At 38.8% G+C, this 26,964-nt stretch overlaps 1 protein-coding gene across 1 annotated transcript in view; it reads left to right on the forward strand.

Moving 5' to 3' along the window:
- IFT81 (intraflagellar transport 81) overlaps nt 1-26,964 on the forward strand; it is a 96,358-nt gene that overhangs the window by 46,668 nt on the left and 22,726 nt on the right. Inside the window, exons 12-14 of the mRNA XM_055550869.1 lie at nt 14,737-14,886; nt 23,095-23,223; nt 24,186-24,275. Of these exons, the coding sequence (XP_055406844.1) occupies nt 14,737-14,886; nt 23,095-23,223; nt 24,186-24,275 (369 nt within the window). The remainder of the gene's footprint in view (nt 1-14,736; nt 14,887-23,094; nt 23,224-24,185; nt 24,276-26,964) is intronic.

A 26,964-nucleotide genomic window follows, 5' to 3' on the forward strand; every position in this document is an offset into this window, starting at 1 on the left:
AGTAGCATCTCTCCCAGTAATCATACCATGTTATTATTTTCCCAGCTCACACCCCACAACCCTGAAACATTCCCATACCACTCTGTTCACATGTGTTCCAAGATGTGCATGCTCAGTCACTCAAGTTATGTTCAACTCTTTGCAACCTCATGGACTGTAGCCCTCCAGGCTCCTCTGTACATGGGATTCTCTAGGCCAGAATACTGGAGTGGGTTGCAATGTCCTCCTCCACATGGTCTTCCTAACCCAGGGATTGAATTCATGTCTCCTGCATCGACATGCCAACTGTTTACCACTGAGCCACCTGCAAAGCCCGTGTCTAAGATACAGCTCACTTAAGATCACTTGTTAAATTTCTGCCTCCCCTAAGAAACCAGTAAGCTCCATTATGGCAGGGCCATATCTCTTTTTCGCCACCATTTACTTAATAGCTGGCATGTAATAAACACTTGGTAAATGTGTAGAAAACCTGAATAGAAGTGTATAATCTAATCTACATACAGATTTTTTCATTAGAAAATTGATAATATTTTAAAATGTCACGGCACTTCAATTGATAAGAAAAATTATTTTTATAAAGTCTTCATCCTAACCATAGTTGTTTATTATATGAAGTTATTTTTAAATACCTGATCAAAAACCTAAATTTGCCATTAATACAGTAGTCCTCAGTCAGTTCTTTTGTTAAATATGATCTTTACCCTTTCACGGGCAATAATCTGAGCTTGGTGACTTTTGTCTCACTAATGGAAGAGCAGAGAATAGAGGCCGTACCTAAGGTAGTATTGCCACATGGCTTCCAATCTTTACCATCTTTGCCACCTTGTTATCTCTGAATCTCTGCTTTAATTATTTGAAAAGCAAAACAAAAAATTAGCCACAGTGATTCAGTGCTAGTACCCTTCTCGGAGCTGTCATTCAAATGAATGCATGCCTTTTGAATCTGAACTTTTTTATAGCAACAACTGAACCTTTGGTTAAGGTTGCATTGGCATTTCATGCATTGAAAGGTCACTCCTGGTTTATGGTGTACGGGTTTAGAGTTCATTATATTTTCTTCCCTAACCGTTAAAAGAAGCTCAGCTGTTTTGCAGTTAATGGCTACTTTAAAAATGTGCTTGATCAAATAATATGTATAAGTAGCTTTAGAAAGAACCAGCCGGCTCGTTCTACAGCTACTGACGGAAATCCTAGAGCTAAATTGCAAAGATTACGAAATCTTCTTTAAATACTTCAAAGAGAAGCACAATGAAGATAAGGGAATCCTGGCAAGATTAGCTGCAGCTGTCAGATCCTGAAAAATTAGGAATCAAATTTTGACACTTGTAATTGAATCATCCACCCTTCTAAGTGAGTCCAGGCAAACTTGTGATATTTTTAGAACCTTTCAAATCACATTACCCTCTTTAGAGTTCATAGCAGGACTTGAGACCCCTAAAATTTCCCAGGAGATGGAACAAAACAGAATCAAATAAATTTGCCTCATTTCACTGCAATAGAAGGTAGACTATTATATATACAGTCCATGTAATCCCACATCTTTAACTCCAAATGTGAAAACTTTTCATAGAAAATTTTTTTAAGAGTTAACTGCTTGGACAGCAGTTGAAAACCCCATTAGAGATATAGTAACAGCTGTGTGGTGGTGATTTGATTTATAATAGAAGCATGGAGACTTTGGATGGTATGATTAACTGTGTTTCCCAGATGGATATTCCTATGCCACAAGTTTTTATTAAGACAGATTTCTACTAACATATATCACATTGCTTATTATAGACCCTCCCAAGAGAATCAGCACTTAACTATCCACTACCATATGTAGGTAATTATGTTGTTTATGCTTGGCTTAGTGAGATTTTCTAATTTAAAGTTGAAAACATAAAACTAACAGGTTGGAAAAGGTTAGAATAGTGTTTGTATGTCTATATTTATATATTGCGCTAGTTATGATGAGTGATTTGAAAAGACTAACATTTTAGCAGAAAACAACGGTTGCTTAAAAACATTTTTTTTATTGACTTAAAACAAATAACCACTCTGATACCAGACTTCAGGGAATCCAAATGATTTATGACATGAAGCGTGACTTGAAAAGATGGCCTTTTCAGGTTTTCTGCAAGTCTGAATTCAGACAGAATAGAAGTGGGCAAAAAATTATGGCCATTTGGGCATATTCATTCTACTCTTGAACATTGGTGTTATCCATCTCACATATAACTTTCTTAGGCCTATTTCTATAGTTTTCTATGGCTAACCATCATTTGATAAAATAACTGACAAAGATGTGATTTAATTAAGAAGTGGAAAATAGCATGGATAGTGCACTAACAGGATTTGAGGACACAAGTATTCATTCTAATCCAGTTTTTTTCTAACTTTCTGAACTTCGGTGAGTTGCTTTAATTTCTAAATAGGTTTTCTCCTCTGTAAAAGGAGGAATAGTGTTAAAAAATAGCTCTTTGTAATTCTTGACCATATAAAGTGCTTATTATACGGTTGTCTTATAAAGTCTTCACAGCTTAAGCACTGTGAAAATAGCTTCATGCCCGATATTGAGTTGGAAATTTGCAACAGAAGCAGCGATTCTTGTTTCCACATAAATATGCAGAATGATATCTGGAATCCAGTAATACTTTTGAGTTCCAGATAAGCTTGAAAAATATTTGTAAATGATTACATACATAGGAAAATAAACTGCCTTGTCCTTTTAAAAAGCTTGCTCAGATTTTGACCATTACTATTAAAGGTTCCAAAACATATTAAATGGGCAAAAGGAGAAAGAAGATCTGTCAAATTCCATTTTGATCACAAAGGAATTGAGTCTGTAAAATTGGTCCTGAAGCCAGAATCAAGCACTATTAAAACATTAATCTTACCCATCTCAGCATCTGAAATGGTGGCTGCTCTTTCATAGATGACAAATTTAGATTACAGTTGTGTATTGGACCAAATGATTAGTAATAGCTGCTATAATGGGCCTTCCTGCACAGTGGCAATCTTTATAGTTTACTTTCATGACAAATTGACTTGATTGGCCTGCTGTATGTGGTGCACTGTTGAAAGCTTTTTCCTTAATGTTCTAAGGATTTATTGTTTATCTCGTGCCAAAGTTCCTTCAAAATATTTTTAATTTTTAAATATCTAAGAAATAAATCTCAAAGAATTCATGTATGACCCTACATACCCAACACAACATTTATCTTTATTTCTTCATTCTTTCCCAATCTCAGTTTATAAACATACATACAAAAATTTTAGTTGTACTCAGAGTATGTAGATTTGTAGTTTCTTGCAGTAGTGATTGTTCTGTTTTACTTCTAAAGAGCACTATATTACACCTAGATCTTTACTCTTCTGTTCGTCCTAATTATTTGACATTTCTTTGTTTCTTAGTGTTTAAAAGGAATAGTAAATTATCTCATCTTCCGTGTAATCTTTGTTGTTATTGTTCAGTCACTAAGTCGTGTGGGCTGCACTATCTCCCAGAGTTTGCTCAAATTTATGTCCATTGAGTCGGTGATACTATCTAACCATGTCATCCTCTGCTGCCCCTTTCTCCTTTTGCCTTCAATGTTTCCCAGCATCAGAGTTTGTTCCAGTGAGTCGGCTCTTCACATCAGATGGCCAACGTATTGGAATTACAGCCTCAGTAGCAGTTCAAGCAAAATGACAGACATTATTAATCATTATCCATCATTCAATTTTGTAGAACATTAGTACATTTTATGGATCTTATTTAAATACCTCCCCAAGGTCACTTTAAGTGGTGTAGCAAAGATTTGAAATTGTTTCTCTGATTGCAAAGCCCGTGATCTCAACAATTCTCTGAACTGCTTCTGTGACCTTGTTGTACTTCTAGGACTTTTAATGATTAATTTATAAGTTTATAAATTTTTGCCCAGATAAGTCATTATAACAGAATTATGAGTAAATTTAATTTTTAATACTCAGAGTCTATTCAAATTAAAGTCTATCAGCTGTAAGGTTTTTGTTGGTGATGGGCTTTTTTGAGGTGGAGTGTTCTTTTCATTATAATTTTTTAGAGTAACACAAATATGTAGTTTAAAAACTAAAACAGGGGACTTCCCTGGTGGTCCAGAAGTTAAGAATCTTCCTGCCAGTGCAGGGGACACATGTTCAATCCCTGGTCTGGGAACTAAGATCACACATACTGCAGGGCAGCTAAGCCCATGCACCAGGACTCCTGAGCCTGTGCGCTGTAGAGCCAGTGCTCTGCAACGATAAGCCCACACACTGCAGCTAGAGAGTAGCCCCCGCTTACCACAACCAGAGAGAGCCTGTGCGCTGCAATAAAGACCCAGTGCAGCCAAATAAAAGTACAACAGTACCACAAAGCTCATAATGAAAATAATGATACCCTTCCATGCTCCCAAGTCATGCTTCCTGGAGGCAACCACTTTTAATGCTTTTAGTTGTTTCTTCTAATATTTACCTTTGTATTTCTAAACAACAAAATTTCTTGATTTTTAAAAAAATTTTGGACAGGCTATGACCAACCTAGACAGCAGAGACAATACTTTGCCAACAAAGGTCCGTCTAGTCAAAGCTGTGGTTTTTCCAGTAGTCATGTATGGATGTGAGAGTTGGACTATAAAAGAAAGCTGAAAGCTGAAGACTTGATGCTTTTGAACTGTAGTGTTGGAGAAGACTCTTGAGAGTCCCTTGGAATGCAAGGAGATCCAACCAGTCAATTCTAAAGGAAATCAGTCCTGAATATTCATTGGAAGGACTGGTGCTGAAGCTGAAACTCCAATACTTTGGTCATCTGATGGGAAGAACTGACTCACTGGAAAAAACCCTGATTCTGGGAAGGATAGAAGGCAGGAGGAGAAGGGGACAACAGAGGATGAGATGGTTGGATGGCATCACCAACTCAATGGACATGAGTTTGAGCAAGCTCCAGGAGTTGGTGATGGACAGGGAAGCCTGGCGTGCTGCAGTCCATGGGGTCACAAAGAGTTGGACAGGACTGAGCAACTGAACTGAATCATAGGAAATGAGGATTTAGCTCTACATTCTCCATTTCCTGTCTACCCTCCATATCCACCCTTATGTTCTTTATAGCCTCCCAATATAATTATAATTTCTGGTTATGTCACTATTTACTATATTCATTATGATGATTGTATAAACATGTTATTTACAGCTAAGCCACACAGCATATTATGATTACATATCCTTTCTTGTACACTTTTGGTTTTTTTTCTTCTTAATACTGACCTCATTTTTTTGTTTTTGTTTGGTTAGTTTTTTATATACCTATCACTCACTTAACTCTAAACTTTCTGGTAGAACTGTACAATTTCTCTTAATATGGGATTATGGTCATCCACAGTAATCTAGTAATTATATTTCTTAAACCTTGGGACTAATTCTTTCTGGAGCCCCTCTCATTCTTCTGTTGCAGTGTAGGGAAATTAATTTCTAGGCTTGCTATACAATGGTAATCTCAGGCTTCACAGTTGTAATCCTGAAAATTTCTCTTACCACTCTTGTTTTGGATCTCCTGTTTGCCAAACCTCAAGTCTTCTCTTTCTTGGTTTATTTCCTTGTTATAATAGAGAATGTTCCTGAAAATAGGAACTTGGATAATACGTTTTTGTGAATCTTGCTTGTTTCAAATTGTCTTTATTCCGTCCTTATACGTGATCAATAATTTGACTAAATAATGAATTCTGGTTGAAAATCTTTTTCCCTGAGAAATTTGAAGGCATTATTCTATTGTCTTCTGGTATTCATTGGGCTTCCCTGGTGGCTCAGTGATAAAGAATTGCCTGCCAATGCAAGAGACTAAGAGACTCAGGTTTGATCCCTGTGTGGAGAAGATCCCCTGGAGGAGGGCATGGCAACCCACTCCAGTATTCTTGCCTGCAGAATCCCATGGACAGAAGAGACTGGGCGGCTACAGTTCAAAGGGTCCCAAAGTGTAGGACATAACTGAAGCAACTGAGTATGTGCACACTCGCTAGTATTCATTGTTGGTATCTGAGGCTGTTCTGATTCCCAGTCCTTTGATGTGATCTTTCATTGTTATTATTGCCATTTACCTCTTCTTGAAACTTTTAGAATCCTCTCTTTATCTCTAGTTTTCTAAATTTTTAAGATTGTATACTTAAGTAAGCTCTTTCTTTCATTGAACTGTGCATTCTGTTGGCTCTTCTAATTTAGAATCTTTTGTTCTTCAGTTTTGGAAAATTTTCTTGTATTATTTCTATCTTTTTTGTTTCTGTTGTCTTCTGGAACTCATTGGTTAGATTTGGGACCTTCTTGATTGATTCTTCAATGTTTATTTACTTTCAAAATGTTTATAATTTTTTAAAATTATGTTAAGAATAGTGAAAGTTTGTGTTTGTGTGTGCATGTTGTGTATGAAAGACATCCCTTATGGCTCAGACAGTGAAGAATTTGCCTGCCATGTGGGAGACCTGGGTTCTGTCCCTGGATTGGGAAGAGCCCCTGGAAGAGAGCATGGCAACCCACTCCAGTATTCTTGCCTGGAAAATCCCCATGGACAGAGGAGCCTCAGTTCAGTTCAGTGGTTCAGTCATGTCTGACTGTTTGCAACCCCGTGGACTGCAGCACTCCAGGCTTCCCTGTCCATCACCAACAAAACTTTGTGCACATCAGGACTCAGGAAAAAGGAGCAGTGACCCCACAAGAGACTGAGCCTGTGAGTGTCCAGCAGTCTCCGGCAGAGGCGTGGGTCAACAGTGGCCTGCTGTGAGGTCAGTGGCACCGAATACAACAGTCCTGGGAGCCTTGGGGCATGCTGGCATAACTCCTTTTGAAGGAGGACTGCCATTGCTGCCATTACCCCTACCATAGTTTGGCCTCAGGCCAAACTGCAGGGGGGAGAAGAGTCCTACCCATCAACAGAAAATTGGATTAAAGATTTACTGAGCATGGCCCCACCCATCAGAGCAAGGCCCAGATTCCCCCACAGTGAGTCCCTCCCATCAGGAAGCTTCCACCAGCCTCTTATCCTTATCCATCAGAGGGCAGACAGAATGAAAACCACAATCACAGAAAACTAACCAAACTGATCACATGGATCACAGCCTTGTCTCTCTCAATGAAACTATGAGCCAAGCCATGTAGGGACACCCAAGATGGATGGGTCATGGTAGAGAGTTCTGACAAAATGTGATCCACTGGAGAAGTGGCAAACTACTTCAGTATTCCTGCCTTGAGAACCCCACAAACAATATGAAATGGACAGGGACAGAGGAGCCTGGCGGGCTACAGTCCATGGGGTTGCAAATAGTTGGACACGCCTGAGTAACTAAGCACATACTTTTATTGCTCAGCTTAAAAAAAAACAACACTTTTGAGATTCCTTTTATGCCTCTACCTTATCCCTGCCTACAGCCTGAAGCAGGTATCTTCACTGCTCAGAGGAGTTCAGGGTTCCCATTCTCTGGGTAGAGGCAGCCATCTAGGGTTCCCACCGCTGTGGCCAGGCTTGACTGGGGCCATCATTCCAGAGCTGGGTAAGCTTCTGACCCTGTTTACTGCTTTCCTCCAAGCACACACTGTAAACAGTACTGACAGCTGGGGACAATCTAAGCAAAGGGACATTTAAATGTTTTGCCATTCCTTAATAAAAACACCCAGAAAAGAAAAGCAAGCAAGTATAACCTCCAGATAGAGAGGAACTTCTCATAGACACTTTGCAAACATCACACATCCTCTTTCTCACTGCAACACCTAGATTGTCTTCTGAGAAAGATCACAGATCTTGGTGAAATCTACTTAAGAATAAGAACAAGTGAAAAGATCTTTTTTCTTGTTTCTCACGGGAAAGGGGGGGAAAACCAATGTGGGAGCTGTCAAAGGGTCCTCAGAGCTTTCCTGACTGTCCCCATAGCAGGACTCTGGCCTGGCAGTCAGGAGACGGGGGTGAGGAGTTGGTGTGACTGTGGAAAAAACGCTTCCCTTCCTAGGTACCATCGGCACAGGGAGGTGACCCCAGCATTCCTCTGTAGAGGTTGGAATTAAACAGGAGTAGTAGGAGGTCTTGGAGAAGACAATGGCACCCCACTCCAGTGTTCTTGCCTGGAGAATCCCAGGGACAGGGGAGCCTGGTGGGCTGCCATCTATGGGGTCACACAGAGTCAGACACGACTGAAGCGACTTAGCAGCAGCAGCAGCAGCAGCAGCAGCAGCAGTAGGAGGTCTCAGAGAAGGCAATGGCACCCCACTCCAGTACTCTTGCCTAGAAAACCCCATGGACGGAGGAGCCTGGTGGGCTGCAGTCCACGGGGTTGCTAAAAGTCGGACACGACTGAGTGACTTCACTTTATCCCATCCAGTTTCCACCCCTCTCAGAGGTTACTCCCATCATGAGTTAGGTTTTTATCCTTCTGTGATTTTTATTTACTGTTTGACAACCCATTTGTATCCCTAAACAGTATATTATTTAGTTTCCCTAAGCAATACTACTAATGGGAGCATTCTCTGTTTATTCTGTAACTTGCTTTTTTGGCTCTACATTATTTCTTGAACCTATAATTGTTTATTTTGATTGTATATACTATATTGTATGAATATAAAACAATTAGTTATGGCATGTTTTCCTACTTTTTGGTATTGCAGGTTTCTATCAATATTATTGTGTATGTCTCCCTGTGACTATGAGCAAGGATTTTTGGAGGGTAGTGTTTCCTAACTTTTTTCACAACATGGCACTTAAAGTAAATAGTTACTGTTTAGCATACTGAGATCAAAGGACAAGGCTGCTTATAGCTGAGGATGACTGGCCTGGGAGTTCTTTATAATATCTTGACCAGCTGCTGCAGAGTCTAAGTTGATTAATATGTGGGCACACCTGTACTGTTTGTGCCACATGAGTGTCCTGGAGCACACCCCATTTAGGAAGACCTGCTCTGGAGCAGTGCTTCTCAGAGTGTGGTCTGAAGACCTGTTCTAGTACACAAACTGTTAGTTACTAATCCAGAACCATGTAAATTAGGAGGAAGCATTTAGGAACATCTAAATAGGAAGTCAAGAAACACCTGGAGTAACAGGCAAATTTGGCCGTGGAGTATGGAATGAAGCAGGGCAAAGGCTATTAAAGTTTTGCCAAGAGAACGTATTAGTCATAGCAAACACCCTCTTCCAACAACAAAAGACTCTACACATGGACATCTCTAGATGGCCAACACTGCAATCAGATTGATTATATACTTTTCATGCAGCCAAAGATGGAGAAGCTCTATACAGTCAGCAAAAACAAGACTGGGAGCTGACTGTGGCTCAGATCATGAACTCCTTATTGCCAAATTCAGACTTAGATTGAAGAAAGAGGGGAAAACCACTAGACCATTCAGGTATGGCCTAAATCAAATCTCTTATGATTATACAGTGGAAGTGAGAAATAGATTTAAGGGACTAGATTTGATAGACAGAGTGCCTGATGAACTATGGATGGAGGTTCGTGACATTGTACAGGAGACAGGGATCAAGACAATCCCCAAGAAAAAGAAATGCAAAAAAGCAGATGGCTGTCTGAGGAGGCCTTACAAATAGCTGTGAAAAGAAGAGAAGTGAAAAGCAAAGGAGAAAAGGAAAGATATAAGCATCTGAATGCAGAGTTCCCAAGAATAGCAAGGAGAGAGAAGAAAGCCTTCTTCGGCTATCAATGCAAAGAAATAGAGGAAAACAATGGGAAAGACTAGAGATCTCTTCAAAAAAATTAGAGATACCAAGGGAACATTTCATGCAAAGATGGGCTTGATAAAGGACAGAAATGGTATGCACCTAACAGAAGCAGAAGATATTAAGAAGAGATGGCAAGAATACACGGAAGAACTGTACAAAAAAGATCTTCACAACCCAGATGATCACAGTGGTGTGATCACTCACCTAGAGCCAGACATCCTGGAATGTGAAGTCAAGTGGACCTTAGGAAGCATCACTACAAACAAAGCTAGTGGAGGTGATGGAATTCCAGTTGAGCTATTTCAAATCCTAAAAGATGATGCTGTGAAAGTGCTACACTCAATATATCAGCAGATTTGGAAAACTCAGCAGTGGCCACAGGCCTGGAAAAGGTCAGTTTTCATTCCAATCCCAAAGAAAGGCAATGCCAAGGAATGCTCAACTACTGCACAATTGCACTCATCTCACACGCTAGTAAAGTAATGCTCAAATTTCTTCAAGCCAGGCTTCAGCAATTTGTGAACCGTGAACTTTGAGATATTCAAGCTGGTTTTAGAAAAGGCAGAGGAACCAGAGATCAAATTGCCAACATCCACTGGATCATTGAAAAAGCAAGAGAGTTCCAGAAAAACATCTATTTCTGCTTTATTGACTATGCTTTATTGACACAGCGTTTGACTGTGTGGATCACAATAAACTGGAAAATTCTGAAAGAGATGGGAATACCAGACCACCTGACCTGCCTCTTGAGAAACCTATATCCAGGTCAGGAAGCAACAGTTAGAACTGAACATGGAACAACAGACTGCTTCCAAATAGGTAAAGGAGTACGTCAAGGCTGTATATTGTCATCTTGCTTATTTAACTTATATGCAGGGTACATCATGAGAAACGCTGGGCTGGAAGAAGCACAAGCTGGAATCAAGATTGCAGGGAGAAATATCAATAACCTCAGATATGCAGATGACACCACCCTTATGGCAGAAAGTGAAAAAGAACTAAAGAGCCTCTTGATGAAAGTGAAAGAGGAGAGTGAAAAAGTTGGCTTAAAGCTCAACATTCAGAAAACTAAGATCATGGCATCCAGTCCCATCACTTCATGGCAAATAGGTGGGGAAACAGTGGAAGCAGTGGCTGACTTTATTTTTTTGGTTCCAAAATCACTGGAGGTGGTGACTGCAGCCATGAAATTAAAAGACGCTTACTCCTTGGAAGGAAAGTTATGACTAACCTAGACCACATATTAAAAAGCAGAGACATTACTTTGTCAACAAAGTTCTGTCTAGTCAAGGCTATGGATTTTCCAGTAGTCATGTATGGATGTGAGAGTTGGACGATAAAGAAAGCTGAGCACAAAAGAATTGATGGTTTTGAACTGTGGTGTTGGAGAAGACTCTTGAGAGTCTCTTGGACAGCAAGGAGATCCAACCAGTCCATCCTAAAGGAGATCAGTCCTGGGTGTTCATTGGAAGGACGGATGTTGAAGCTGAAACTCCAATACTTTGGCCACCTGATGTGAAGAGCTAACTCATTTGAAAAGACCCTGATGCTGGGAAAGATTGAAGGCAGGAGGAGAAGGGGATGACAGAAAATGAGGTGGTTGGATGACATCACTGACTCAATGGACATGAGTTTGGGTAAACTCCGGGAGTTGGTAATGGCCAGGGAGGCCTGGCGTGCTGCAATTCATGGGGTCGTAAAGAGTCGGACACAACTGAGCGACTGAACTGAACTGAACTGATAGATTTGATACTGTATAAACATTTTTATTATTTTATAAAAGTATGCAGTTTACAAACAATTAGAAAGTTTGAAAAACTGGTCAATTACCATAGATAAGTGTGAGAAACACTGCTGTTTATGGGAGTTGGTGGGGGACGGGAGGTACATGGTCAACCTTAGTAGCTATGCCCAGTTGACTTCCAAATTATGGTTCCAAATTTATATCCCTCACTGTCAGTGGTGTATAGGTGTTCTACTTCCTCCACATCTTCAACAACACTTAGTATGGAAGGGCTTTTTATTTCTACTAATCAGATGGGCATTATAATAGTATCTTACTATGGTTTTAATTTGCATCACTGATTATAAATGAGGTCAGACATCTTTTAATATGCTTATTGGCCACTTTGGGTTTTCTTTTCTATGAAGTGACTATTCAAGTATTTCATCCATTTTTCTATTGGGTTATTTGCCTTTCTCTCATTGATTTGTGGGTTTAATTTATGTATTTTTGGATATAAATTCTTTATTGGATTAACATGTTACAAATATATTCTTCCCAACTTGTAGCTTATATTCTTAATCTCTTAATATATATTTTGATAAACAGAAGTTCTCAATTTTAGCAAAGTCAAGTTTATCAACATCCATTTTCAATGTGTGTGTGTTTTGTTTCAGAAATCCTTTCCTATCTCAATAATCATAGTGATATTGTCCTATATTCTAGATTTTTAGTTCTCATTTTCACATTTAAGTCTATATAATCCAGTTGGTATTGATTTTTATACATTATGAAGTAAGGGCTCCATTAACTGAGCATTTTATTCTTTTCTTAAATTGAAGCATAGTTGTTAGTTTCAGTGTTAATTTATTGTATAGCAGAATGATTCAGTTACACATATATTTTCAGATTCTTTTCCATTATAGGTTATTACAAGATATACTCAATATATCCCTGTGCTATAGTAAATCCTTGTTATTTATCTGACCCTGACTACTTTTCCCCTAGGTAGTTTGTCCAGTGAATGTCAAATAACCAATCAGCATAGAGCACATTGAGTAATCAGTAGGTTTGTTCTTTCACAAAACATTTATAGCTTTTAGCTTTTAAAAATAGTTCCAGAGCACAGCAAGACAGAGAAAGGGACGATTGGCCTAGATAATACAGAGGATAGCAGATGAACAGGATTGATTTCATTTTGGGCGCTTTGCCCAGGACACTTTTAATAGAACATATAGTTACTCTGAGGATTCTGAATTTGTGGTTGTGTCAGACTTACACATTTATTCTTTTAAAGGAAAAATTGCAAGTTATTAGATTCTAGGTACCTTGGTCTGACTTAAATTTTTTAAAACAGTTTCTGTAATCCAGCCATTGATAATTTTGCTGTGTGTGGGCTAGATTCCTTGATATTAAAACTAACTCAATCATGGATAGAGAAATATTTTGAACTTCCTTCTTCTAAATCACAATGTGTTCGTCATTTCTTTCAAAGTTTAAGTCATTTAAAAAGATGTCTAAACAATGAATTAGCGGGTTATTTTTATGTGAAGAATTTTTAATCTTACTGGTTTTAAGGACTTTCTTTGTATATTCAGGAATCAATCAAGTCTTTAAGGAAAAAGAAAAACAAAAAACCTTAATTTTAGAAATGTTCTCCTTCCTGTTTTGCTACCTTATAGTTTATTGGGTTGGCCAGAAAGTTTGTTTGGATTTTTCCATAACATCCTAGAGAAAAACCCAAACTAACTTTTTGACCAACCCAAGAGAATTACTGACCTTAGATTTAGCCTATTTTTAGGAGGTAAAATACCACATGGTAATAGAGTTTGCATTAAATAGTGGCTTTGAATGAATTTTCCTTTTTTTCTGTTTTCTAAAGCTTCAGTAATAACATTCATTTACCTTTATTACTTATAAAATTATTTATTACCCCCCTAATTATCCTTATAAAGAACTGGGCATTACAAAGGTTAAGAGTATTAAAGAATTTTCACATTGTAGGTAATATGGAGGTTTACTTTTGTTTTGAAGTGATGCATTTAAGTATAATCGGCCAGATTCTTACTATGAACATTTTTAAAAGAATGTAGTTAAAAGGTTGGAGCAGAAAAATTATTTTATGTAGTAAAAAAAAAATCTGAAAATTCTTAGTACTAATGGTGCATAAGAGAAAGTGATTTTTAAAAGTATTCTGTTCTGTTTTAGAAATACCAGAAAATTTTTGCATTTGTCTCTTATATTGAGCAATACTTTTAATGAGCCAGTGCCTCAGGACCTTTACACCTGCTGTTTCTACTACTTGGAATGCTCTTCCCTGCTTCTTTCTCCTTTCTCTAACATACTCCTGCTACTTCAGTCTTGCTTAAATTATTTTAGAGAAATTTGTCATAACTCACCTCTCTAAAATTCTAACTGCCCCCCCCCCACCTTTTCTACCTTGGTCCCAACCCAGGTTAAACTCCTGTTATTTATTTTCAGGGCCCCTTCACTGTTTCATAATGTTCATTGTGGTTGTGAACATCAGTTCAGTGTTTATTTTCCCCACTATTTCTTAAGCTTGTTAAGGGCGGGATGCGTATCTTGTTTAGAGTTGTATTCTCAGTGTCTGCCCAGTGCCTATGTAATAGTTAATAAGTAGTACTTGATAAATAAATTCCTTTAAATATTCATTTCATGTGCTTTTCTGAACTCTAGTTGGTATTGTTTAACAATGGAGTCTTTCCATTAGAGTAGTTACAATTATTAGTAGGTCAACAGCTGAATTAAGCAACTATGAGTTCCCACTAATTTGGAGTATTTTTAGCTTTTGAACATTTGGGATGAGTTTCAGATGCTTCTTAGGGTATATGGTCACAGTACCTTTCTTAAATGATAAATGGTAACTGCAAATGTTGACTGTTCTGCTTGGTTATATTAATCCCAGTAGATCCAGGGTCACCAAAATAGTACAATGCATAAGAGATAAAACGATAAGACCATAGCCAGAATTGGTCTTCCACTTTTTTCTTCTTTTTCTTTTTAACCTGTTTAACTTTTATAGGATTGAAGTTGCTGTTTTCCAAATCCTTATTGTAAAGCTCACAATGAATAGCTTTTATATAAGGATTTCCAGTATTTAATGGGTCCAAAAAATCAAAATGTACACAAAGTATTTTAATTAAGCAGTTAGTCTTTCCAACTTTTTAATAAAACTAAGTTATTGTTCTGTATTTGTGACATGCATGTTGGACAGTAGAAAAGAAAATGTTTGTAATACGTTGAGGTTATATATAATATTTAGCAACTACTTTTCTACTTATTAAACTACACATTGTGTTCTTTTGCAGTTCAAGCGATATGTCAGTAAACTTCGAAGCAAAAGTACAGTTTTCAAAAAGAAGCATCAAATAATAGCTGAATTTAAAGCTGAATTTGGTCTCTTGCAGAGGACAGAAGAACTTCTTAAGCAACGTCATGAAAATATTCAACATCAACTGGTAATACAAAATTATATTGGGGTTCTAAAAGTACAAATGCTTAGAAGTTTATAAGTTGTAGTTTCATACTGAAGTCATTGTTTTTATTAGAAAAACCATAAAATTATTCATTTTTTCTGATTAATTATAGAAGTGACCTTTAAGCTGATTCATGTACTTTACTGTAGCAATGAGTGCTTTTTTATGTGTGCTGGACTTTGGGATAATTAATAGATGTTGAATTGCAAGTAGCTTTTTCTTTTGGATAGCTAACTAATATAACAAAAATAATCATACCAGGAGATTGACTGTAACTTATTTATTTATCATGGCCTACTAGTCAGAAATCTAAGCAGCCACTTCCGTGGAGCTATAGAAAGATATATTCAGGGAAGATTCTATATGGAAGTTTGCCTGCAGGCTTGGTTCCCTATATGTTTGTGCCTTGGTTGTCAAAAAAAGTTCAACCCAGAGAAATCTGTCTAGCAACAAAGCTGTTCTTGTTGTGGGTGCCACTTTCTCTGAGTTTTCTTGATTTGGCTTTTTTTTTTTTTCCCTTTCACCCATGTGGAAATTACATCATCATATGATGTTGGCTTGCATGCATGCATGCTAACTTGCTTCAGTCATATCTGACTCTTTGCGACCCCATGGACTATAGCCCACCAGGCTTGCTGTCCATGGGATCCTCCAGGCAAGAATATTGAAGTGGGTTGGATGTTGGCTTACCAGCTAGCAATAATCTGTTAGAGGTTAATGAAATTTCAATCAGTTGTGGTTAGCTGGCAATATGAACTTTTCTGTCTCATGCTGTTGAATATTGTTTGGTTCTAGGGAACTAAAGATTGAACATTTACAAACATCAAACAGGTTCTAACAACAGTAACTTTTAAAATTGATATGTAGCAACTGCATTATTGCTCACTTCAAAATACTTTCTAATTTTCATTGTGATTTCTTTGACCTATGGTTACTGCTTAAAACCAAACATTTGGGGATTTTATAGTTACCTTTCTGTTATTGATTTCTAGTTTATTTCTGCTATGACCAAAGAACATACTCTGTGATTTCAGTTCTTTGAAAAATTTGAATGTTGCATTATGGCCTAGCATGTGGTCTATCTTGATCATTGTTCCATGCACAGTTGAGAAAAATATATATTATGTTGAGGATGGTGTTCCATATATGTCAATTCAGTCCAGTATGTTAACCATGATGCTCAAATCTTCTGTGTTTCTATTGACATTTTCATCTGCTTGTCCCATCAATTATTGAGAAAGATGTTTTACAATATCTATGCTCTTTCTCTTTTTAGTTCCATCAGTTTTTGCTGTACATCTTTCCTTAAGCTTCTTAGAAGCACAGCCGGAGAAGGGAATACTTGGTACAAGTGATTTTCTGAGGGAGGGAGTACCTTCAGAAGAAAGGGAATGAGGGAAACAAGTGGGGCAGTAGAAAAAAGCCAAACAAGGGTGTATTTTTTAATTTTATTTTTAATTGGAGGATAATTGTTTTACAATACTGTGTTGGTTTCTGCCATACATCAACATGAATCAGCCATAGGTATACATATGAAGGGTGTATTCTTGACTGAAAACAGCTTCATTTTGATCCTGTGAGGAAGATTTGGGCACAGATTGTACCATGGAGTTGATTCCACCTTGAGGCAAGGGGTCTGGCCTTTTATACTCCCATATCAGTCAGTCATCAGCTGTGGTAGGGTGATGAAGCCTAGATGAGGCAGCTCCCATTGGGCAAAGGGCATGTTCTAAAGAAGGGGCAACTGTGAGGCATTAGCAATCAGCACTCATAGCAGCTTGCAGATAAGGTCTGAGTGGTGCACCAACAACATCCTCTATAACCCATCCCTTGCACTGAGATCTGCTTGTTTATCATGTTAAAGTCGCTCCATCCTGGTATTTCTTCTAGAGGATTACAGTTGGTCAAAATTTCTAGGAAAATTTAAGAGAGTTTGTGGGACAAATTAAAACTCTCTTTGCTGCATTTGGTCCCAAAGACATAACTAATATTCAGTATCTCCTTTCTCTACCATCCATCCTAGATTCCCCACACGTTTAGCTAGTACTTCCAGTGGTCTAGATGACGTACTTGGTGGGATGACTCAGTCCCTCATTCCTCAGAGCTATGAGATTCTAGTAACAATGCCCTTCTCAGATTGTGGTTGCTAAACCTACCCATTTACTGGTAAAACTGGGTAGGAGAGTACCAAGATATGCCATAATGGATCACATGAATGCCAAGTATATTCCTATCTGTCCCCCATTATATAGCACATCAGTATAGCCTTAAGGTATCCTGCCAATAAATCACTCCTTCTTTTGCCCACTGGTCTTTGGGCATGAGGAGCCCATGCGACAGGATGGTGGCCAGAGGATTAAGTTTAGAGGGCCTGTCAGTGTGCCTTCTGGTAAAAGCAAGTCCATCTGGAAATTAGAACATTTATACTCACAGAGCCTAAAGTTGTGCCCCTTCTGTTGTGGGCATTCTCTAGTGGCTATATACATGTGATGAAGAGATCTTCACATTTAGTGTAAATTCTTATAGCTCGGTCCACATGCCTTCTCCCCAGACCTCCTTGTCCTAGTCATTCAGTCTTGCTCTCTTGTTTCCTCCAGGCCCCTGACCAACAGGCTAAGCCATTTGTCACTGCCCAGAGGATACAAGATAATCTGGGGTTTTAAGATTCTCAAGTGAATCTATCCAGTTATCCCCCTTTCAGACTCAGCACACATTCTCTTCCCTATCACAGCCCTGACTTTGACATGGGATATATTCAGCCTTCTGTGAAGTTTTGCCAGGATTAAGTCCTGTCCCTTGTTTTCAGCTTTCTCTGCTCTGTAGCCATAGGAAATGAGGGTTTCTTTAAACCTTCTAAGGAAGTTCTCTGACCTTATTGCTTTGCATTAAATCACTGATTAATGGATTTGAGCCTGTCAGTTGAGCTTAGCAACAGCCACCCTGATTTCATAGTCTTAGAGTGACTATTTATTTATGCTTCTCAAATACCAGCAACATTTTGTTGTTGTTGTTGTTTTTTTAATTTTATTTTATTTTTAAATTTTACATAATTGTATTAGTTTTGCCAAATATCAAAATAAATCCGCCACAGGTATACATGTGTTCCCCATCCTGAACCCTCCTCCCTCCTCCCTCCCCACATCATCCCCCTAGGTCGTCCCAGTGCACCAGCCCAAGCATCCAGTATCGTGCATCGAACCTGGACCGGCAACTCGTTTCATACATGATATTTTACATGTTTCAATGCCATTCTCCCAAATCTTCCCACCCTCTCCCTCTCCCACAGAGTCCATAAGACTGTTCTATACATCCGTGTCTCTTTTGCTGTCTCGTACACAGGGTTATTGTTACCATCTGTCTAAATTCCATATATATGCGTTAGTATACTGTATTGGTGTTTTTCTTTCTGGCTTACTTCACTCTGTATAATAGGCTCCAGTTTCATCCACCTCATTAGAACTGATTCAAATGTATTCTTTTTAATGGCTGAGTAATACTCCATTGTGTATATGTACCATAGCTTTCTTATCCATTCATCTGCTGATGGACATCTAGGTTGCTTCCATGTCCTGGCTATTATAAACAGTGCTGCGATGAACATTGGGGTACACGTGTCTCTTTCCCTTCTGGTTTCCTCAGTGTGTATGCCCAGCAGTGGGATTACTGGATCATAAGGCAGTTCTATTTCCAGTTTTTTAAGGAATCTCCACACTGTTCTCCATAGTGGCTGTACTAGTTTGCATTCCCACCAACAGTGTAAGAGGGTTCCCTTTTCTCCACACCCTCTCCAGCATTTATTACTTGTAGACTTTTGGATCGCAGCCATTCTGACTGGTGTGAAATGGTACCTCATAGTGGTTTTGATTTGCATTTCTCTGATAATGAGTGATGTTGAGCATCTTTTCATGTGTTTGTTAGCCATCTGTATGTCTTCTTTGGAGAAATGTCTATTTAGTTCTTTGGCCCATTTTTTGATTGGGTCATTTATTTTTCTGGAGTTGAGCTGTAGGAGTTGCTTGTATATTCTCGAGATTAGTTGTTTGTCAGTTGCTTCATTTGTTATTATCTTCTCCCATTCTGAAGGCTGTCTTTTCACCTTGCTAACAGTTTCCTTTGACAACATTGCACCAGCTAGTACCTTCCTGTGATCGTTCAGGTCCTCCAAGAAGCATCATCCAGATTGGTTTAAATGTATAAGAGATTTATGAAGGAAGTATTTGTGAAGGGTAGAGGGAATTGGGCAGGAGGAGGCAGGGAAAGATGTTAGGCTCTAATGCAAGTCTGATATCTATGAAGGAAGAAGGAGGAAGGAAGATTGGGGATAGGATATAGGATATTTTAGGGACATTTTGGTTAGGAAGATGGGGACTTCCTGAGCCAGTCACCAGTAAGAGGAGTTCCCTGTCAAGAGGGAATGGGTTAGCTGCTGGTAACAGCCTGGGGGAAGCATGGCCTTGGTATGAACATGATGGTGGAGACAGAGGGCCAACAGTAATGGCTGTCATTCAGCTTTGTTCCTCTCAGCAAACTCTCTTTAAGGAGATTCAGGCAATCCATTGTCATGACCACTATAATCACTTCCACCTATTTTCTGCCCTAGTTGACAGGTCTTAACAATTGTACTGCTATAACATGTCCAAGACTAATATTACTCTACTTGCCCCCAGTCAGAGGGCCCTCTGCCTTGTTCATCCAGTGAGTGATCCAACCCTAGAAGCCAGGTTTGATCAGGTTCTCTAGAAGCAGAATCTGAAACAAGAATTCTTGTTCTTCTTCACATGATTATTTCAGTGAGTGCTCTTAGGAGAAAGGAAGTGAAGGAAACAGGATGAAGCAAAGAGGAAGAAGTAGATTCAGTTGGAGTCCAGTTTCATTCTGATTGCACAAGGAGCTCTGGGCATAAATTGCATCACAAAGTTGGTCTCATCTTTAGGCAAGAGGGCTGCCCCCTTTGGGCCCCTATGTCAGTCAGTCACTTGCTATGGATCCTCTTAACACTCAGGAGGTGGTGTGACACAGTTCCTGTTCAGCCAAGGGTACACTTTGAGGAAGGGACAACTGTAAACCATCAAAATACCAATTCTCACAAGATTTAGGGGCTGGGTACACTGACACAGTAAGCAGTTCAGGGCAGAGCAGCCACAGTATCCACTGCAGATATCCTGATATTAGTCCATGTGAATTTATTATAGTTACCTTCCTATTGGCAATGTTTGACGTGATAGACAACTCCCTCTTCCTGTAAAATTGTTCTTTACTTGTCTTCTAGCACACTACACTCTCCTTGTTTTTCCTTACTAACACTACTGTTCCTACTCCATGGCTGATTTCTTCCCACTTCTTCAAATCCTAGATGTCAGAGTCCCCCAGGCTTAGGCCTTGGATCTCTTCTCTGCCCTCAGTCCCTTGGTGATCTTATTCTCTTGTGGCTTTAAAGACATTGTCTGTGCAGACAACCTCACAAATTTGTATCTCCAGCCTAGATCGCTTCTCAAATTCCAATCTTGTGCATGTAACATCTTGAACTGTCTATTGGATTTCTACTAGAGAGTATAGATTTTTTTTAATACATCCAAACTTAAACTTCTGACCTTCACTACTCCCTCACCTGTCCTCCTGAGTCTTCCTCATCTCAACAAATAGCAAGTCCATTCTCTCAGTTCTTCAGGCCAAAACCCCCTGGAGTCATCTTTACCCCTCACTTTCCTTCACATCCTAACCTGTCATAATATCTTCTTGGAGGGACTTCCCTGGCAGTCCAGTGGTTGAGAATTCACCTGCCAGTGCAGGGAACTTGGATTCAATCCCTGGTGTGGGAACTAAGATCCCACATGCCACAGAGCAGCTAAGCCCGTGTGCCACAATTACGGAGTTCGAGCTCTAGAGCCTGCGAGCCACAACTACTGAGTCTTTGTGCTGCAGCTACTGAAGCCCACGTGCCATAGAGCCTGTGCTTCACAATAAGAGAAGCCCACATACCACAACTAGAGAGTAGCCCCGGCTTGCTGCAACTTATAGAAGCCCAAGCGCAGCAATGAAGACCCAGTGTAGCCAGGAATTATATTTTAAATGTGTACATATATATATATATATATACACACACACACACATATCTTGTTGGATCTGTCTTTAAAATATATACAGAACCACTTCTCATCACCTCTGTTGCCCCCATCTGCTTCATACTACCATCATCTCTAACTTGAATTATTGAAATTGTCTTCTGACTGATTTCTCTGCCCCTCCCCTTGTCCCTCTATAGTTTGAGCTCAGTCAGCATAGATGTTAAAGTTTTCACTTAAAAACTCCTTTACTCTGAACCTTCCAACAAGTCTCCCATTCTATTTAAAGTAAGTCCAAGCTCTTTCACTGGGCTAAAACACAACAATATAATTTATCATCAAAACTAGGACACTTTTCAGAATGCAAAGGACAATAAATGTAAACTGATACTGTCTCAGCTAACCAGCTAAGTCCTATATGATCCCTCCCCTATCTCCACCTCTGTTTTAAGCTCCCCTCCGTCTAGTTGTTTATTGAAAGGGCCAAGCATGCTCCTGTGCTGGGCTGTTCTCAGTAGTGTCCAAGGATTGTAGTCCCCCAGTCCCCAGGACTATGACCCCAAGGACTGTAATTCACCAGGCTCCTCTGTCTGTGGGATTTCCCAGGCAAGGATACTGGAGTAGATTGCCATTTCCTACTCCAGGGGATCTTCCCAACCCAGGGATTGAACCTATGTCTTCTGCATTGGTAGGCAGATTCTTTACCACTGTGCCACCTGGGAAGTCCCCAAGTACGTACCTACCTCATGTCTTTTGCACTTGTTGATCCCCTGGGTATCTCTATGACTTGCTCCCTCACTTCCTTCAGAGCTTCACTTAGGTGTCATCTGCTCAGGGAGACCTTATCTAACCACCTTGTTAAGATTCCAACCCTACTTTTCCCTCACACTGTATATACTTTAGTTGTTTACCTATTGCCCATTTGCTCTCACTAGAAGTTAGGTCTGTGAGGGAAGGGATTTTTTTCCCTGCAGTATATGTGGTACCTAGAACTGTGTTCTTGTTCAGTTTCTAAGTTGTGTCTTACTCATTGACTGCAGAACACCAGGCTTCCCTGTCCTTCACTTTCTCCCAAAGCTTCCTCAGGTTCATCTCCATTGAGTCAGTGATGCTATCTAACCATCCATTCTCTGCCACCCCCATCTCCTTTTGTCTTCAGTCTTTCCCAGCATCAGAGTCTTTTCTAATGAATCAGCTCTCTGTATCAGGTGGCTAAAGTATTAGAGCTTTAGTTTCAGCATCAGTCCTTCCAGTGAATATTCAAGGTTGATTTCCTTTAGGATTGACTGGTTTGATCTCCTTGCAGGCCAAGGACTCTTAAGAGTCTTCTCCAGCACCACAGTTCGAAAGCATCAATTCTTTGGCACTCAGCCTTCTTTACAGTCCAACCCTCACATTCATACATGACTACTGAAAAAAACCATAGCTTTGACTCTATCGACCTTTGTTGACAAAGTGATGTCTCTGCTTTTTCATTCGCTGCCTAGGTCTGTCATAGGTTTCCTTCCAAGGAGCAAGCACCTTTTAATTTTACGGCTACAGTCACCATCCACAGTGATTCAAGAGCATAAGAAAATAAAACCTGTCACTGCTTCTACTTTTTCCCCTTCTATTTGCCGAGAAGTGATGGGACCAGATGCCATGATCTGTGTTTTTTGAATGTTGAGTTTTAAGCCAGCTTTTTCCACTCTCCTCTTTTGCCCTCATCAAGAGACTGTTTAGTTCTTCTAAAGAACCTAGATCTGTACTTGGCACATTAATAAATACTATATCAGTGAGCAAATATGTACAGTTTTTCACTTGAGATCATTCATTCACCAAATATTTAATGAGTGCATCCTGTGTTTTAGCTTCTATGCCAAGTACATAGCATTACACTGAAGTCTAAAATTATAATTACTTCCTATGCCCCTGAAGATGCAATAGTAAAATTTAGTATAAGTTTATAAAATATAAAGGAATATAATTATTGTTGAAGTCAATGAAGATTGTTGACTAAATTCCTTTATTTTACTTACAACTTTATTGTTATGTATTAAATCTATATACTTCTTATGGAATCATCAAGGTTAGACATCAATTTTGTGGACTCTTGTTTTTTACGCCTATTTTTATTCTTTACTTTCAGCAAACTATTGAGGAGAAAAGGGGTATATCTGGATATAGTTATACCCAAGAAGAACTAGAACGAGTGTCTGCTCTGAAGAGTGAAGTTGATGAAATGAAAGGACGAACACTGGATGACATGTCTGAAATGGTGATTACACAGGCTTTGTTTTACACATAGGCTCGATGGCAGATATTTCTGTGTTTGTTCTGTTTTTCAGTGCAACATTCATTTCTGTGTATTGTTTCATTATATTCTTTCATCTGTCTTTATCACTCTCTTAAATTTTTCCATTCTTAGGAGGTTGTTCAATTTGTAATACTTTACATGTTTTGTGGTTTTTGAAGTGTGTAAAAGTTACATAGCATTAAAGAAATATTTAAGATAAAAAATAAGTTTCCCAAATTATACTACTTAACTTAATACAGTTATTTCATTTTTGTGTATGTCCTTAGTTTCTTTCCATGTTTAGGACTGCTATTTAACCAGAATGCACAGGTAGAGCTTCATCAGACTTTAAAATGTTGAAATCTATCATTATTTATTGGTAAATAGCTGCTGCCCCAAACTCTCAGAGTACCTACCTCCACCTGTCTTGTCCACATTGTTCCCAGAGCCCTCTGGATTTCACAACATTCTAACTCCTAAAAAGATTAACATTTTGCACAGCAGATGCCTCCAAGACCTGATTCATCTCTACGGCTGGTGTCCATTGTGATTGGTCATTGCTATACCTTGTGGGTTATTAAGTAGTTTGACTATCACTTCATCCATGTTTATGTGCATTTTATATAACCTACATAATTTACATACTTTTTAAACTTAATACAGAGTTGTATATTAGCAACTTTGTAATTTGTTTTATCCTTCAGCTAGATTATATTCTCCCATAATGATTTGCAGTCTTAATAATTGACATTTTGAATAGTTAAATCATATTCTGTCTTACTGAGAAGTCAGTACTAATTAAATGACTTCCCTTTGGTTGGTGTTGAAATAATTTATAGTTTTATTCACTTATATTAATACTTCAGTAAATGTCTTCGTACATATGGTATTTTTGTTCTTTTGAATTCTTTTCTTAGATGTCATATATTTTGTTTAAATGGCAGGTAAAAAAACTGAATTCCCTGGTATCTGAAAAGAAGTCAGCTCTAGCTCCAATTATAAAAGAACTACGACAATTGCGTCAGAAATGCCAAGTAAGATAATTTAGTTCTGTGATACTTTTAATACTCTCTCTTGTTCAAATGTATTAGTTAAAATCCTAGATATTTTACTTGGATAATTCCTGGCAAACAAATCATTATTTTTATATGATTCTGTGAAAGAGAATAATAATGTGACCATCAATGGTTTTTGTTTAATTTATGTTTGTTTTGTCATAAATTTTTGTGCTGGGGAGAGAAGGAGAAGAACGAGTTTAAGCTAAAGTCAAAAGTGCAGCCAAATGAGATTTGTGCTTTAAATAATGTTCATGTCAGAGCTATAAATATGAAGTCACATTCTTCAGTGGCCAGGTGAAAGTTCAGAGTGTGCCAACAAGTGGTGACAAGTTAATGTTAGATTAATGAACTTGCTTTGCTGGGGAGCAGGATGGGGGGCAAATCATGATAACTTATGCTTAAGTGATGAAATACAGTTACTTGGAAGCTAATTCTAGACACTGCTTTAAAGATAAACTGTAAGAAGGTAAATGCCCAGATTGGGTGGCCTTCACCATTTGACATTAACAATTGTTATTTTATCATTCTCCATGTAGTAATTTTAGGTTTGAATGTGAGCAGTACTGCATGTGCCTAAGGATAAACTATAAAACTCTTCATAAATGCTATCCATAAGAGACAAGAGAAGCACAGTAAGAGATCACATGGACCTTGAAATCAGATAGACATTGTTTCCTTTTTTTATAGAAAATGCCGTGGAGTCTGAGACAGGTTTCAGTTCAGTTCAGTTGTTCAGTTGTGTCCAACTCCTTGCAATCCCGTGGACTGCAGCACACCAGGCCTCCCTGTCCATCACCAACTCCTGGAGTCTACTCAAACTTGTGTCCATTGAGTCAGTGATGCCATCCAACCATTTCATCCTCTGTCGTCCCGTTCTCCTCCCACTTTCAATCTTTCCCAGCATCAGGGTCTTTTCTAACGAGTCAGTTCTTTGCATCAGGTGGCCCAAGTATTGCAGTTTCAGCTTCAGCATCAGTCCTTCCAATGAATATTCAGGACTGATTTCCTTTAGGATGGACTGGTTGGATCTCCTTGGAGTCTAAGGGACTCTGAGGAGTCTTCTCCAACACCACAGTTCAAAAGCATTAATTCTTCGGTGCTCAGCTTTCTTTACAGTCCCACTCTCAGGTTGGTGACAGGTTTAGTGACTTGTCCAAATAGCAGAGGAAATGAGAGAGTTGGAGCTTCACTCTAGCATCTCTAGCATATTTTACATCTTCTGCTTATTTCATTGTACACTCCTGCCGTCACAAGAGAAATGGAAGAGAAAAGTCCCAGTCCTCAGGGCTTCATACTATAATAGGAGAGGTGGAACAAACACAAAAGAAATTAGGAAAAACAAAAGATAACCCAACTTAAGAACAGTATAGAAAAAATATAATCAGAATCATATTCCTAACTGATGAGGAAATGGGAAGGAAATGAAGGAAATGAGGAAATAAAATGATTGTCAGGAAGAAAATTTTCAGAAAGGAGATTTTTAAAAAAAATTGTAGATTGAAGATATCAAGAATTATTTTCATGGGTATATTCTAGTAATTGATTTTCTTAGTGCTTTTCTTGTGCCAGCAACTTGCAGATTGAAAGTGAAAGTCACTTAGTCATGTCCAACACTTTGCATGCAACCCCATGGACTGTAGCCCACCACGATCCTCTGTCCATGGTATTCTTCAGGCCAGAATACTGGAGTGAGTAGCCGTTCCTGTCTCCAGGGGATCTTGCCAACCCAGGATCGAACCCAGGTCTCCCGAATTGCAGGCATATTATTTATTGTCTGAGCCACCAGGGAAACCCAAAGGGAACAGTTATATGTATTTCTAGTGATGATAAAATTTCTTTATAATAGTATTAATAAAATATAGTAAAAAGAAATGTTTGTAAAGACTGTGGCTCAGATCATGAACTTCTTATTGCCAAATTCAGACTTAAATCGAAGAAAGTGGGGAAAACCACTAGATCATTCAGGTATGATCTAAACCAAATTCCTTATGATTATACAGTGGAAGTGAGAAATAGATTTAAGGGACTAGATCTGATAGACAGAGTGCCTGATGAACTATGGACGGAGATTCATGACATTGTACAGGAGACAGGGATTAAGACCATCCCCATTGAAAAGAAATGCAAAAAAGCAAAATAGCTGTCTGAGGAGGCCTTACAAATAGCTGTGAAAAGAAGAGAAGTGAAAAGTAAAGGAGAAAAGGAAAGATATAAGCATCTGAATGCAGAGTTCCAAAGAATAGCAAGGAGAGATAAGAAAGCCTTCCTCAGCAATCAATGCAAAGAAATAGAGGAAAACAACAGAAGGGAAAGACTAGAGATCTCTTCAAGAAAATTAGAGATACTAAGGAAACATTTCATGCAAAGATGGGCTCGATAAAGGACAGAAATGGTATGGACCTAACAGAAGCAGAAGATATTAAGAAAAGGTGGCAAGAATACACTGAAGAACTATACAAAAAAGAGCTTCATGACCCAGATAATCATGATGGTGTGATCACTCACCTAGAGCCAGACATCCTGGAGTGTGCAGTCAAGTGGGCCTTAGAAAGCTTCACTACGAACAAAGTTAGTGGAGGTGATGGAATTCCAGTTGAGCTATTTCAAACCCTGAAAGATGATGCTGTGAAAGTGCTGCACTCAATATGCCAGCAAATGTGGAAAC

The sequence above is a fragment of the Bubalus kerabau genome, chromosome 16 (assembly GCF_029407905.1).
Source record: "Bubalus kerabau isolate K-KA32 ecotype Philippines breed swamp buffalo chromosome 16, PCC_UOA_SB_1v2, whole genome shotgun sequence".
Taxonomy (NCBI): domain Eukaryota; kingdom Metazoa; phylum Chordata; class Mammalia; order Artiodactyla; family Bovidae; genus Bubalus; species Bubalus kerabau.